Source organism: Strix aluco, chromosome 3 (genome assembly GCF_031877795.1).
Source record: "Strix aluco isolate bStrAlu1 chromosome 3, bStrAlu1.hap1, whole genome shotgun sequence".
Classification (NCBI taxonomy): Eukaryota; Metazoa; Chordata; class Aves; order Strigiformes; family Strigidae; genus Strix; species Strix aluco.
Window position 1 is genome coordinate 80,632,219 of NC_133933.1, and position 15,716 is coordinate 80,647,934.

The 15,716-nt window shown below is 37.7% G+C and overlaps 1 protein-coding gene across 2 annotated transcripts in view; it reads left to right on the forward strand.

The window, feature by feature from the left end:
• SLC22A16 (solute carrier family 22 member 16) overlaps positions 1 to 15,716 on the forward strand; it is a 38,206-nt gene that overhangs the window by 9,732 nt on the left and 12,758 nt on the right. For both annotated transcript variants that reach the window (XR_012622569.1, XM_074819334.1), the window contains exons 2-4: positions 9,719 to 10,195; positions 12,958 to 13,075; positions 14,986 to 15,535. Coding sequence is in view for 1 of the 2 variants with exons in the window: in XM_074819334.1 (XP_074675435.1) it covers positions 9,719 to 10,195; positions 12,958 to 13,075; positions 14,986 to 15,535 (1,145 nt within the window). In the remaining variant the exon portion in view is untranslated. The remainder of the gene's footprint in view (positions 1 to 9,718; positions 10,196 to 12,957; positions 13,076 to 14,985; positions 15,536 to 15,716) is intronic.

Consider the following 15,716-nt stretch of genomic DNA (forward strand, 5'->3'; position numbering starts at 1 on the left):
TTTTGAATGTAGAATATAGCTGCTAAATATGGATGTACTTAAACCATTCATACATAAGCGAAACCAAGTTTAATAGAAGACAATGCTTCGGCCATACCACACTGTGCATTAAATCGAATCCCTTTCTTCAAGTTGTAGAACTGTAGAATTACAAGAGTAGATTTCCATATGGGTAGAATTGCAACTTGCTGTATTCTCTTTGGCAGCAAAGAATCTCTGGCTGAAGCCAAGTTGCCTTTTCTAAAGTGATGCCTTAATTTACATGTTGACTTTGTCCCAAATTTTAGAAGACTATCTGGGACTTAATTCCCTAAACGTAACATCTTGTTAAATGATTGATGCGGGTTTTTTTCAGTGAAATATTCCTAAAAATCTAATAAAACAGAGGTGTCTGCTCTAGCTTTTTTCTTTTGCTCTTGATGAAGAGTCACTGTGGTGAAAGTCAGAATTAACAAAAGAACATTGTAAGAGTTGCAAATGGAGCCTGGGAGAGTAAAATGACCCATTATCCAGGTGATACAATACTTTATGTAACCCACAGAAATAGACCAAATCATCTTAATCATATTCTAGGCTGCAAAAGCAATGCTATGGATAAAATTATTGCTTATATTAAGGAAGAAAGAAATGATGGAGCAACACAAAATTCCATGACATTTCTGTCAAATATTTACAGAAATGGTTTAAACATAATTTGATCCACAGAGCTAATATTCCTTATTATTTCTAACTGTGAAAAGTCAGAAGATACTACTATGTGCAGGAATAGTTACAAAAGTCCACTAGGAAAGTGTTGTCCAGTATTCTTAAATTAATTATGCAGATTTTTTACTTGTTTTACCTTTTCCCATGAGGACTTTCAAAAACCTGTAAGAATGAGAAATTTTACAATCATTTTCCAAGCAGGGAGGAATTAAGTTTCCAATATAGAAATTTAAAGCCTTGGGAAGTATGCTTAACAATTAATATGGCATGGCTTGAAGAGAATTTATGTAGAATTCAGACTAAAAATAAGCTGTCTGCATCCAAATCTTCGTAGGTGTTACTATGAATAGGAAACAAAAACCAAAATAGTTCATAAACAGCATAATTTAATTATGACAACAGTAAGGCTTAATTATGTTGCAAAATAGTCTTTGAAGAATAGATTGCTGGTTGCTTCAGAATGGACAGTTTTTACCACTGTGAAGTAGGTATTCAATCCATGTGTTTGTACCTTCAGCTATACCAGGTTCAGTTTTGCAATAGAAATACGTAAATAGAATAACAAAGAAGTAAGAACATAACTCATATGAAAACCAGTTAGTTTTATTTCAGGATTATAGACAGAAAAAAAATTAGATAAAATAAATGTAAACTTCCAGAGTTTGAACAAAGTTAGTACAATGTGCCATCAAGTAAACTGCAGAAAACATCTGATTTCCTAAATGGAAAGGGAAGAATGAAATGTAACAGTTCATACATGAAGTACTGCCTGTGTCTATAATTAGATGGTGTCTCAATAAAAACATTTAAATTCTATTAGACACTTTACAGATTATGATGTGAAATTATTTGCTTACATAAGATGATGGAAACGCTACAGCATGGTGAGGAATTAAATACCTAATTTGTATTTGTCCCCAAAAAAAGAGGCTGACCAAAAGAACAGTGTTACCAAAGATACTGGAATTGAGTTTTCCCTGTGAGAAATAATGTTAGTAATATATCATGCAGACAGAGTGGATGCTAATTTTCCAAATGGTAGATATTTACAAAGATGCTATTCCTGAAATGGAAACATCCAATTATAGAGCCTGAAGTGTTACTACAGTTCAAGCGTAACCACTTTGCTGTGTTTAGCACCAATCCAAATAATTCCAAAACAAACCTAAATAACTTTAAAAACTGCATGATCGTGTTCTTTTTTAGTTAAATTACCTGGTATAGGCCCTTGACACACATAAAGCAGAAAGGTCAAGTGGATAACTAGAATGAAATAGATTGACTCCAGCTTTGCCATTGGAAGGTGTTGGAATTGCTGTTGCAATTGCAGTCCATTCCTGCTTGCCAGCCTTGTTCCCACTGGGATTGCTGCTCCACTGGTAACTGCTGTAGCCCCACTTGGGGCCATGACCTCAAGTTCAAGGACTGCTTTACTCTTACCTATATGGGTGCACATGTACCAGAATTACAGACATTTATTTCATACTTATTTTGATAATCAAAAAGAAGGCTGACCAGAAGAAGGTTAGAAATTAATGTGCACCATTTAATGTTTGACCATTGTTTTCAGTGATAGTTTTAAATATCCACTTTTTTCTCCATTTTATTGCTTTATTTCTACTAGTTGTAAGATAGATACTATAAATATGTGAAGGAGAAAAACTGCAGTTTTCACAGCAAGCAAGATGTTTGGTTGATGTCTGTTACACAGGCAGGCAGCTATTGTAGATCTCTCCCTTCACTAGATAATCTATCTGTAGAAGAATCTCTCCATGTCAGGTTACTTAGCATTTATTTTCCTTTCACCTAGGGAGCCTGGATTATGGTACAAGAGCTGTGCTAACCTCTAATGTTGCCAAACTGTTCCAAATCCATTGGTGACTTCTCAGGAGTCCCTTGTAGTTTACTTATGCAGGAAAGCTAGTGGATACAGCCCCAGCAATTAAAAGGTAACCGCTCCCAGTGATGTGTTCCCCCTCAGCCAGAAGTTACTTTCACAGTAAAGTCAAGAGGGAACAGGTGCTTGTGGCTTGGTTGCCTGAAGTGCAAATCCAGAACCTTTGTGGCTAGTCTAGTTCCACTGTCAGTTGAACCAAAAGGTTGGGCGTTGCACTGAAGTGGCTGGGCTGTGATCACACCGTCTGTCTGGCTAGGTTTCCCCTGGAGAAAGTAACCTTGGCAGAGGGCAGCAAGAAATATTGGGGCATCTTTAACGGCAGCTGTACGCAGATGAAAGCTATGCTACTAAACTGTTGAAACCCAGCAATATTTATCAACTGGATTATTTTGTCACAAGTGATGACAGAAACCTAACGTGCCTGATTTAGATAGTCAAAAACAAAGAACTGTTCCATTAATTGAAAGAAAAAAAAGTATTTTAGAAGTATGGCCCTTAAATTCTTGATTTTTACATTGATGTGACTGTCTTCATCTAAGCTGTTATACCAAATGTGCAGTAGTGAGCAGCTGATGTTTTTTTCTTGACTCCGGTGAACAAATGCTGGGCTTGTCTCAATCAAAGGGAAACATACGAAAGTTTAATGGGATAGAAGTGTTGCAATTCTTCAGAGAATCCATTTTAAATGATTGTAAGACTGATTCGGTAAGTGTCTGCTGTTTGGTGACTGCATGTTGATGCACACATTGTCGCCAGTGATGATATATAATTCCTGGGGCCTTCCTGATCCCTACAGGCTTTCTTACTCCTGTTGCATCTGTGCTATTGGCATGTTTAAACTGGGTAACCAACACAGTATCTTCTACCTCTGAAAGCAAATTCTGGAAATAACCATCTTGCTGATGTGGGATGAGACCCAGTGTTAGCATGGTTTAAACTGCTTTTAGGAGGGAAGTTTACTCTTGACACTGTAAGTCAAATAAGGCCGTGTCTGTTGTATATTTAAGGCTGCTTCCAAATCTGCATCTCTGCACCATAGCAAAAATATTGCTCCTGCATCTCATTCAGCTCCTTTCCTCTCAAAAACCGTATGTGTATGTCTAAGTGCATCACAGCTTTTTGGCTTAGAGTGGAAAGAATGCTGAATGGCTTTTCTCACTTTAAAAAAACCCAGGATGGAATACAGAGGTGGAAGTGGTTACTGAACATAAATTCTTTCAGAAATAGTAAATATCTGGAAATTTCTTTCCACTGAAGCCATCCTGTTGAGTGTACACTGCACAACAAAAGCGTACTGTGTTTTCTGACTAAGCAGTTTGCTAACAAGGTGGTTGAAAAGACAAACAGTAGTAAAAATAGTTCTTGTAAAACCTGTGGAATAGTACAAATCTTTTGCTAATCACAGAACAGCCTTGTGACTCTGTCCTACACTAAAAGGATTTCTAAATGTTTATATTAGCTTTTGATGAGTATCTAGTAACTCCCCCTCTCCTCTCTTTGATGAACAGACAAGGAAACAAATATTATCAGAAATATATTGTACTTAACATAAAATTAGTGTCTAACAACAAGTTTTGTCCCTGCTATATGCTGCAATAACTGACAATGGTAAAAGTACTCTGAGGCTGGGGATTTTTTTCTCTAACGTATGCAGCAATGTCCACTTAAGATATTTTTGTGTGCCAGATGTACCACCCTTCAGATAGACTCGTGCAGATTATTTGCATGGCTGCAATGTAAATTGGATCAAGCAACTAATCTGGCTTGGTTTATTTTTTTTAATCATCATCTGTTTTGTTTTGACTTTTTTTTTTCAAGTTAGATCAGTTTCCCAGATAAAATTCACAGCCGGTCCACATAAAAAGTACCACTGCAACTGAGGGTAGAGTGCACTGTGTCTCACGGGATGAATAAACAGTGGGAAAGGAGAAGAGAGGAAATATCTTACAGTGACAGTGCCACAGAGATGTTGTGTCATTAGACTACAGCCAGAGTGACAGTGGTCTGAGATCTAGTTCATTATCTTTATGGAAGAATATTTCTTCAATTCAGGTATTGACATTATGATATTACCAGTTGCTTTTCTTAATGATGAGATCTTAAAATTTATGCAGAGGAGGTAGAAAATGTGAAAGTCTTTTTTACTGTAAGCTGTAAACTGAAAAAAAAGAATAACTGGGGAGAAATTTCATAGAAATATTTTAAGAAAGGCTGGAACATTTTCATGTTGTGTCTTGCTCAAGCTTTTGTGAAGACAGTTATGCTCATTTGACTTCTGGCATTCATTAAGCGTCTCTATACTGGAGCAGTAACCTACAAAGTCTTCTTGACTCCTATGTTTGACACTCCTGGCAAGAGTGACAAAATGTACTTGCCAAATAATTATCTCCCATGGCAAATCACTGAAGAGATGGAAAAACACCGAGAGAGATTATCATACCTTTTAGGACAGTCATCATGTTCACAGATCTTAAAAAATGCAAAAAGTGTAGTTTTTAAAAAGAAATCTGTAAAATAGGTTATTGGAAACAACTGTTTGCAACAATATATATGCTATGTAATCTGATGTGCGTATGTGAAGATAACTGGCATATAAAATACCCTTGCCAAAAACTGCCAGTTCTGAAATCACTCCAGGAAAATAGATCACAGACTTTGCTGTCTTTTGGAATATCAAGAGCATTTATTGCTACTGCAATGGTATTTTCTTACCGTTTCTTTGCATGAGCAGCAGTATTTCTTTATTCAGGGAAATTGAACTTTTAAAATGAAGTTTGGTGAGGTTACTGAAAGGATTATCTTACATGTTTGCCTGCAATAGAGAGATTTAAGCTCAGTAATAAAGGACTCTCTTATCAGTCCAGTGTTCTTAAGAATTTGGGAAAAAAGTTAATAATTTACAGTAGGTAGCAAGGACAGCATACACTTTAACCTGTGCCTCAGGGTCAGTGAAGTGTATGACCTGTGTACGTTCTGCTGTGACCTCCTGCCCCAGCCCAGCCTGCAGCAGGGGCTGCTCCAGGCTCCCTGAGCGGTAGCAGCTGTGCTCCCACAGCACCAAGTCTTCCTGCAAAGAGAAGCTGCTCAGCCATCGCATGAGCATGGGCTGAGAAGCAGCCCCAGGGTTTTAAGGCTGGGGAAGAGCATTGACATGGCCACAGCAAGAGGGCTGGGATAAAACTCATGCACCCAAAGGTCTAAAGGGAGAGATCCCAGGCTAGCAATAACGCAGGCAGCAGCTTTATGTTCCTCCTTGCTCAACACTGTCTGCAGTCCCAGCCTCTGTTCCAGCAAACCTGTGTCTACCATGAGGGCTGGGCCTGTGTCTTTCTCTGTCCCTTTTCAATCTTCAGCCATTCTGTAAAGCGAAGTTCAATGTATCTATAGTATTCTCCCATCCCAAATATCTTCCTCTCTACATGCTTTTCATGCCTTCAGTATGTTGTCACTGACAGCCTAATTAATTTCTTTTTGGTAAGTATGCAAGTTAACAAATTTCCTGACCTCTACACAACTGGTCTTTCTGGAAAGAAAGCTCTTCCTACCCACAGGAGATTCTCAGCAGCTCATAAGGTTGGACTTTTCAATCTAGCACCAGTGGGGATGCTGTTACAACACTACTGTAGTTGGCAATGAATTTTGCCTTCACAGCAAAGCGGGCTTTCAGGATATTTTTTATGTGCTTTTTATATATATATACAGAGAGAGGCTTAGCCAGCCCGTTGTGGAATTTTACTGGAGAGAGCAGTAGATAGTTTTTACAGGCAGGGAAGCAGCCCTTTAGTGTGGTGGCAGCCTGTTAGTGTGGTGTGGGATGCCTTCAGCCACTGGTGCTGCGAAACACTTTTCTAACTTCACATCAGGCCTTATTCTCCCCTATTTCTGCTCCCTCTGCATGCTCCTTGGCTTTTTTATTGAGCAGTTAGAGGTTAAAAACTGCAGTGCAATCCGTTCTGCAGGATTCTGCAACAACACAGCCATTTTGCTGTAAAAACACATTTTCCTGTTCTTAAATGAAGTAATAAACAGCATAAATTATGTCTATTAATGTGTATCTGGCATTCTGTTTGACTTTTTGTGTTTGCTTAGCATAGGTGAGGCAAATTAGGTAAGAAAAATAATGATACTACAGACTGGATTTCTTCGTGATTTTCGTAACATTGAAAATGAAAGAACATTTTTACAAGAATCAGTTATGTCTAGTTCTAAGTTAAACTCTTGAAAGGTGGGTGAAATATGGCATGACACAGATATTTCTTTAAAATAAATCCTCTATAGATGTGGAAACTGTTCTACAGGACACAAAGAAAAAATGAGGAAAGGATAGGGACTGTAATTAATATAGTTTTAGAAAGTAACTGAAGGGGGATAACTGGTAATTCTGTACAGCAAAGTGATAAAAGACAAGATTTATTCAAGGTTACACAAGGATGTTTTATAAACTGTTAATAGTCTTACACTGGAAAAGGGGACATCGAGATTAGATTTAATGAGAAACTTTCCAACAGAAAGACTTGACAGTGAAGCAGTCTGTCAAAGTGGTTATTGAAGTATAATCACAGGAAGTGTTCAGGGAGAGGTAAGATAAAACTCTCAAGGGAGCAGTTAGTGCAGACATTAGCTAGACCTGATCTGAATCATAGCCCTGGTGATGCTCTTGGGATCTGGGTTTTTAAAAAATGATGTAGTGCATTGGTTCATGCCATCTTCTTAGTCCTTACAAGTTACCTTCTTTCAAGCCTCTCCAACAAGAAAGGGCATAAATATATCTTTCCTGGTCACTCTACTCTGGGTAGAAGAGAAATGATGAACCTGATATTTCTTGTAGTGTGAGAGCTAATTATGAAACTGAAGAAGAATGTATGGGAGTTTGAAATTATTTCATTCTTCCTCTATCTCGGAAATACCAGCTGGGCTATCAGACACTGCAGTTTCATGATGCATAATGACAGATATTGCAAATACTGGGGATCTTGGTTCCAGGTATGACACTTTCTATTAGCTAGTAGAAGATGGAACCTCACAGCTTCTAGGGATTTAATTTGCGATTTTGCTAGAGGTCTTCTAGTCTTGATTTCAGTGTTCTGCATACTGTAACAATAGCCCAAGTTGTTCAATTTGTTCTTGCTCTGCTCTTTTTAAAATGAGTTTGTGTCTTTTGATGGGAACAATTAAAATTAAACTAGAGAAGAGGAACTAAAAAACGTTGACCCTATTTGTCTGCATTAATAGGGTGACAAAGGTTATGTTTCAGAATAACCTTTGCTTTTTTGTGGTCCAAGATAGCCTTTCAGAGCTGTTTTAGCCTTGCTTTGATTTATGGCTAGCTACTTAGTCCTCAAGAAGCTATTTTCTTAAGAGGGGATTGATAGGTTTAAGGGATGCTATGGTTATGTTGAATTTCTCTTGAGCATATCTCTTACAAGAATTTTTGGGAAGGAGCAGCACAGCACGTGTGTGAGGATTGCCTTGCAGCATCTTCAAGAGGGAGCCAGCTTTTGAGCTGCCACAGTGGGTTTAGCAATTCAACCCTCTCCTCAGACTGCCATGGAAAAGTCAATAGAGCTGTTGTCAAGAGAAAGGGGGATAAAAAGCGCTGCATCTGAACAGCAGCAACGCCATTGGAAAGACAGGATAGGCAACTGGGTTTACATTTACCAAGGAAAGAAGAGTCACAAGAGAATGCGGGTGGTGGATGAAGTTAGGTTATACAAGACAACTGTTGAATTGGAAAGATTAATTGGACATTAAGACAATGTATCCAGCAAATTCTATTTAAATACTTTGGTTATAGATAGTTTAGAAATTGATTAGAACGTGTTATGGTAGATGATTTAAAAGTCCTAGGCTAGATACTGTTGCAATCTTTAATAGGGAATTCAATAGGAATTTTAGATACATTCAATAGGGAATTCTAGATACGTTTTGGAGAGGAGTGATCTAGAGGTCACATTTGTTACAGGGATTGGAATTGGTCTGACTTTTCTCACATTTCAAGGCAATTGGTTTTTAGGCATCATTTCCTATAACTTCAGCAGAGATAGCCTCTGATCATTTTAAAAAAAAGCTGCTTTTTGTTTCATACTATCAAGGCTCACCGCATCCTGCAGTAAGGATGTATATATAGAAGCTCATTGAATGCTTCTTCAAATTAGTGCAATTGATTGTCCTTCAGGAAATAGAAAGTGGAGGAAAAACCAAAGCTTTGTTGTTTTTTCTGAATAGATGTTGTATAATTATGTGCATAATTTTAACATTTAATTGAGAATAAGACTCCTTATGCTTAGATTATCAGAAACTGTCTAGAATTTGCAGTCAGTGGTACTAGAGTTCATTGGAAGTCTTTCAAAATTCAGAATACATGTGCAATTTAAATAGTAAGATTTACTTGCATCTCAAGCATGTTTTAAAAGCTGTTAAAATGCCAAAATTGAGACTATGCATAAAACATTCTTTTACCATGTTTGCTTTATGATACAATCTTTAATGGATAACTGCACACCCTGTTCAAGCCAAAACCCAACCCAGTTTACAGCTATGTTTTGGTACAAAACATTTCACACTGTTCAGATTCTGTCTTCCTCTACATGTGTCTACGTGTATTCTCTCTTTGTCTTTTGGAGGCAATAAAGAGAGATGGAAGATAGATGGAATACAGTTATATAGATACAATTAAGTGAAATGGTGTAATGTGTTTGGTTTGTTTTCTTTGATGTATCTCTATCCCTCAGAACCTGAGATTGCAACATTCTGGGTTTTCTAACCATTCCAGTAATCTAAGGCCTTATTTTGAGGGGATGTACTACACAGAACTGGAGGGTGGAACTAAGTGCTTAAGTTCAGAATTGTTTCTTTTTAAATGGTCTTCTCTGTGTATGACTAAACACATGACTAAGAGCAGCATTTATTTCCTGTCAATAGATTACTTCTGCTGTAGACCTTTTCTCATCTTTGTCCCTTGCAGGGCTTAGCTAATATTGAAGCAGCACTATATAACAAAACACTGGGCACTTTAATGATGTCTCCATTTACCGATCCTAGCAAAATAATTATGGTGGGGTTATTTTCATGTGTAAAGGGCTTTTCTTCAGTAAACCTTTTTCTTTCCCTTTACAGATTTCAAGCATGTGTTTATTTTGCATCTGTCTTTCAAGCTATGTCATGTGGTATCCATTACTTAGCATCTGTGTTCATGGCTGTTACTCCTAACTTTGTATGTGGGATTCCTGGAAATGTGAGTAGTGTTCTTTTCTACAACTCCTCTGAATCAAGTATAGAGGACGTCTGGACACTATGGACATCAACAGAAAGTTACATTGTAGTCCAGCTGGAAAACGGAGAAATTTGGGAACTTAATCAATGCAGCAGGTCCAAACGAGAAGTCAGTTTGGGTCTGGCATATGAATACAAAGGCAACAAGTCTATATTTTCTTGTTCTGATGGATTTCTCTATGATGATACAAAGTGGAGGAGCACTGTTGTTACGCAGTGGGATCTGGTCTGTGACCGAGAATGGCTTGCAAAATTAATTCAGCCTACATTCATGCTTGGAGTCTTGATTGGAGCAGTGATTTTTGGTGACATTGCAGACAGGTAAAGTGCCATCCTCTGAAAACTGTAGCTTCAGACTGCAGTAACTCCACGTGTATCTACCTGTTTTGTTGTTTTTATTAATTGTGTATTCAAAATTATGTATTCACAATTCAGGAGGTTTTGATATTGTTTTATTCACAGATGTGTTTAACTCAATTTCTTTTTCCAATAGCAAGTACTAAATTTAAAATATATGTGCAAATCATTTGCTTTTAGAACTTTTTTCCTACTTTATATCATCCATTGTTCTAGGCCTTGATCCCTCAAATTGCCTCCTGCAGCTAGTATTTGCCCTTAGATAATTTTTTTCTTTTTTAACAGGAATAACAAAGGTTAGTAGTAATAGCAACAGTAAAACCTGGGAGTAGATTTTCACCTCATTTTCCATGAGGAGAGGTTCCTCATGAAAACACAGATTTTTATTTCTGGATATGATAAACAGCTGAAGGGCTACTGGAAGGTTAAAACTCATGTATTTTAAAATCACAAATTTCCTAACCTCTGTCATGAATACAGCTCTGTGGGGCTGATGCAGAGGTTTTAAGGGTTTGATCAGTCCCCACGTTCTTAAAATAAACACCCATACACTATTTTTCCTTGCTCTCTGATTGTAGTTTTTCCCTGAATGATTAGCTTAAACTTCAGTCTCTTGAAGGTTAGTCCAGATAAGAGGATAAATGGTGGTCAGTGAGCTGTGCTGTAGTTTCACTTGTATACCATCATGTACAAAGTTCTGTTTGAGCACGAGGAGAGTCAGTCCATGAAGGGACTCGACCTGAGCAGTCCCTTGCTCATGGTGCCAAGGCTGTCCTTCAGCCTGCTCCCCTCCAACACTTCCTCCCTGGATGTTATCTCAGAGCGTGCACTGAGATCCACCATCAGAGCTAGAGTCAGAAGCAATAGTGAGATGCAGGATGTACATCTGAATCCTTTTGCTTCCCTTGGTTTTCTCTCTCAACATAAACAGATGTATTCCTACCTCAGAAGAACACCCAGCCATGCCCCTCTATCCATATGAAAGTCACACACCTAAGCTATGTTGTGTTTGGTTTTGTCTCAGGCACTTTATGTACCTGTGTTTTGCTTTGAAGGCTGGTTTAGTGTTACTTATCTCTTTCTATAAAGGAGCTTGTTGACTAACAGCTCTGTTAGGTGAAGGGTGACATTTTATCCCACAGCTAACAGTATAAGCAGAAAAAGGAGACCAGGCGTGTTTTTTTCTGATTTTGCTTCATTAGCACAATGCTACAGTGTGACACTTATAACATGCGAATGCAAAAAGCAAAGATGATCTTTTTTTTAATTTGGCTTTTAGAACACATGGAATCAATCCTGCCTCCTGATCTAAGGTTTTGTAAAAACATATTTAATGCAAAACCAGAATATAATGCCAACATTTGTTCTGCATCCCTTTAAATCATTCATAGCTTTATTAATTAATACTTGGACATGATTTATAAGGTTATGATCATACTGTTCGCATTTCCATTAATTCAAGCCATGGACAGCAAGTTAAGATAATACACTATTCTGAGTTGCAGATTTACAACTTTCTGACACATCCTGGCTGGTGGGAAATAAGTTTGTGGGTTCCTCCCATTCCCAATTAACAGATTTCCCAACAGAAGAGTTCTGACAGCTAGAACTCATTGGGATCTCTTCTGGCAGGGATCAGAGACCAAAGGTGCATGACTCCAGGTCAAGGTTGGAGAAAAATAGGACTTGTTTTAAATTAAAACAACAAATGAGCCCACACTCCTGAATGTCCTCAAACTCCCTGTCTAAATGTAATACCCACATCTGTGAAAATCTGTTCACAGTGGAGTAGATGATAAGAGTCCAAGAGAATGTTATCAGGGAAGAAAAATTATTCCACACATTTTGTATTACAGAACATTTGTGGATAGAATATAATGAATCCTCAGTAGAGTCTTGTATATCTACTTCAGATTTCTAGGTTTTCTCCTCAGATGAGCATCTTATTGATAGCATGTGCTCACTTGTTTAGGGACAACTGACTACTCGGTATATTTGCTCCCTGAGATACAGGAAGAAGATAAACAAATGGAAGTCCCTTTTTACTAAATGCCCTTCTTTTACTCTGGAAATTACTATGTTGTTGATGGGAAGCTAGTATTTGACATTTTTTACTGTTAGTATACTAGTTTCCTGGATTTCTGTGTTTGTATATGCATGCATGTGTGCTGTGATGCAGTCAGAAAATTCAGGGGAACTGTGTAATTGTCATTTATTAGAGATTTCAACTTTAAATAACTGGACAAAGATATGTTACAGAAGCCTTTCATTACTATCCAAATTGGTTGTTACTTTGGCAAGAGATGGCATGTGTTATCACAGCTAACTTTTGGTAGAAATTATTAACTGGATGTGACTTAATATAAAATATCTGAAAAAGTGAGTCTTACCTGCTGTTCTCATAAATAAGACAGAGTAGATTTGCAGATTACTTATGTAGAAGTTAAACATGAAACTGGAGGTAGCATATATAATGCCCACTTCTGCACGTTGCTTCCAGCCAAGAATTGTGGAATGGAAGTTCCGACCACAGGAGCTTCCTTTTTCTTGGAAGTTGGAATTACTGAAAAATTAATACAGGTAAATAAACCAGAGTTTCTGTGGTGAGTGAAAGTATTAACTACAGTATTTTCAGACTCACTTCCAGATAGGCTCTTTGGAGTTGCAGGTGATTTTAATAGAACGTTTGTGGTTATTCATAATTTTGTTACTGCTGTGATTTGCAGACTGGGAAGACAGCGTGTTATATGGTTCACAAGTGCTGGTCAGTTTGTATTTGGCATCGCAGTGGCCTTCACATTTGACTACTACAGTTTTGTGATTGTGCGCTTTCTCCTTGCTATGGTAAGAGAGGATGTTCACCCTTGCTCTTTTTATGTGTCATTTCCTACCCCTTCTCAGGAAAACCTCCCTTTTGTTATTATTTCCTCCCCCACTTCATTATTCTAAAGCCCCCTCTGTTGCACTTATTTCAGCAGAGCAGGGAGAGTCTGAATGTTCTTGGACCACAGCACTTTTCCTCTTTGAATTAATAGAAAGCGTCTGTCTGAAGCAGTGTTTGGTACTTCCTCCATCCCAACCTCTGCTGGACTGGTAATTAAATACCAAGTGTGAGCAGCAAACTCTGGATTCTGCATTGCAGCTGCCATTGTGTTTCTCCTTATTGTTAGAAATGGAGTATATTTTTCTTAAAATAACAAATCTATAATAAGTATGATCTTTATCTCTACCATTTTAAGTGATGGAGGAGAGATGCACATTTTCTCTTCCATGCATCTCTTTGGTTTTTGAAGCTACATCTGGAATACTAAATCCATAGGTAGACATGTTTAACACCTAGATATTGATATAGTACTTAAGGGTATTCCAGTATATATGTTTATGCATATCTATACACATACTTTTATATATATTTATGATATATATCCAATACCTGATATATATTCAATATTTATATGTAGTAACCAATTTTAAATTACTATTTTACATCTAAAAGTATAACATTTGTAGTCTTTCAGTACATAAAGAAAATACATATATAAAGAGAATGCTATCACAAGAAAAATTATGTAATTTATTTAAAGTATGTTAGAAATTTGAAAATAATCACATAATTAATTTTATTCCTGCTGACAGTGCATTAGTCAAGACAGGACCTTGCACCTGGAGCTCCCTTTGTCTGATTAGAGCTCAGAAGGATTTCCTAGCAGGAAAAACTGCTTGGGCATTTCAGCCTTGAGCAGGGAGATCAACAGGAGTCCCTCTACTGACTCCCTTGTCTGTTCATGCTAGGGTCTCTGGTAGCTTAGAAAAGCAAAAAGCTCTGACCAGACCAGTTCTGTAGGTTTTAACTGCCCACTGGGACTGATTTGTGAGATGGAGGTCTAAACCTCTAGCCCTGTGCCACTGAGATCAGCACAGCTCTCCTGTCAGGTTCAGTGGGTTCAGAATCAGATATTATTAACTGGGATATTTTTAACCAGAAAATTGATTAATCAAAACAATATACTGGAATATTTTCTAGTGTAGATTTTCTAGCAGTGTTTTGAAAAGTTTTGAGATACCAAGAGTTTACTGTTGCTAGAGAAATTGAAATATATATATATATTCAATAAAATATATATATTCAGTGAAGAAATACTATAATGCAGAATATACCAGTAATTGCATTCACTAGATAACATATGAGAACCTATAACCATATATATGAGATTCTCTTCCAACATTGTAAAAATTTGATTTATTGAGATAATTTACAAGGGTGTGGAAGGAAATTCTCAGTAAAATTGCAGTTCCCTGACATACAGATTATTAATAGCCTACTTAAAAGCCAAAGTCAAGATTTTCAGAAGTGGCAATTACTTCAGGGGACCTCATTTTCCCCAGCGTCCAGTTTGCGATGTCATTTAAGGGACCTGATTTTTGGAGGTGAAGGGCTTAGTGACATCAGCAAATTAGGCTCTTTTTGAGGTGTCTCTTGCTGGCTCTCCCCCACTACAGAGAAGCATCCAAAATCACTTCACAGTTCTAAATACAGTGTCCTGGCACTGAAGGTTTGAGTGAACTTTTTCCCCAGCTGATTTGTTTTCAGGGTTATCTTTTTCTGTTAGTGTGGGACATGCCAGTGCGGTGGCAGTTAAGCTACACAAATGTGGAACACTCTTAGCTGTTTGTTTTTGCTGTTGTTGCACAAGGAGAGTAGATACAAACCTCACTCTTTTTTTTTTTTTTCTTTCTCTCTCCCACCCTCCCAGGTTTCAAGTGGCTATCTGGTTGTCGCTTTTGTTTATGTGACTGAATTTGTTGGCATTAAAGCACGAACCTGGGCTTCTATGCATGTCCATGCTTTTTTTGCTATGGGAATTATGATTGTGGCACTCGTGGGATTTTTGGTTCGGACCTGGTGGGTCTATCAGATATTTCTCTCTATAGCGACTCTTCCCTTTGTCTTGTGCTGCTGGATGCTCCCAGAAACACCTTTTTGGCTCCTGTCAGAGGAAAGATATGAAGATGCACAAAAAGTAATTAATATAATGGCAAGATGGAATAAAGTAAGCACTCCCTGCAAAGTTTCTGAACTGTGCTCAGTCCAACAAGATGACCTAGTCAGTGGTACAACGGGTGACAATGACACATCCTCAACAAAGAAGCACAACATCTTAGACCTGTTTTGTAACTGGCACATTGCAAGAAGGACCATCACAGTCTGGCTGATCTGGTTCACTGGGAGCTTGGGGTACTATGTCTTCTCCCTCAGTTCTGTCAGTCTAGGAGGCAATGAATATTTAAATCTCTTTCTCATAGGTAAATATTTTTGTACCATATTATGTTTATGACAGAACTAGAACATAACATTTAGAAATGTCTACAGATCTGACAGCCAATTTTTTAACTTTGTTCATTCAATTATGAACCTTGTTCAAAAAGTTTGCTACCTCTTCATAAAGTTGACTAACAGAGGAGGAGTATAATTTACCCCAAATCT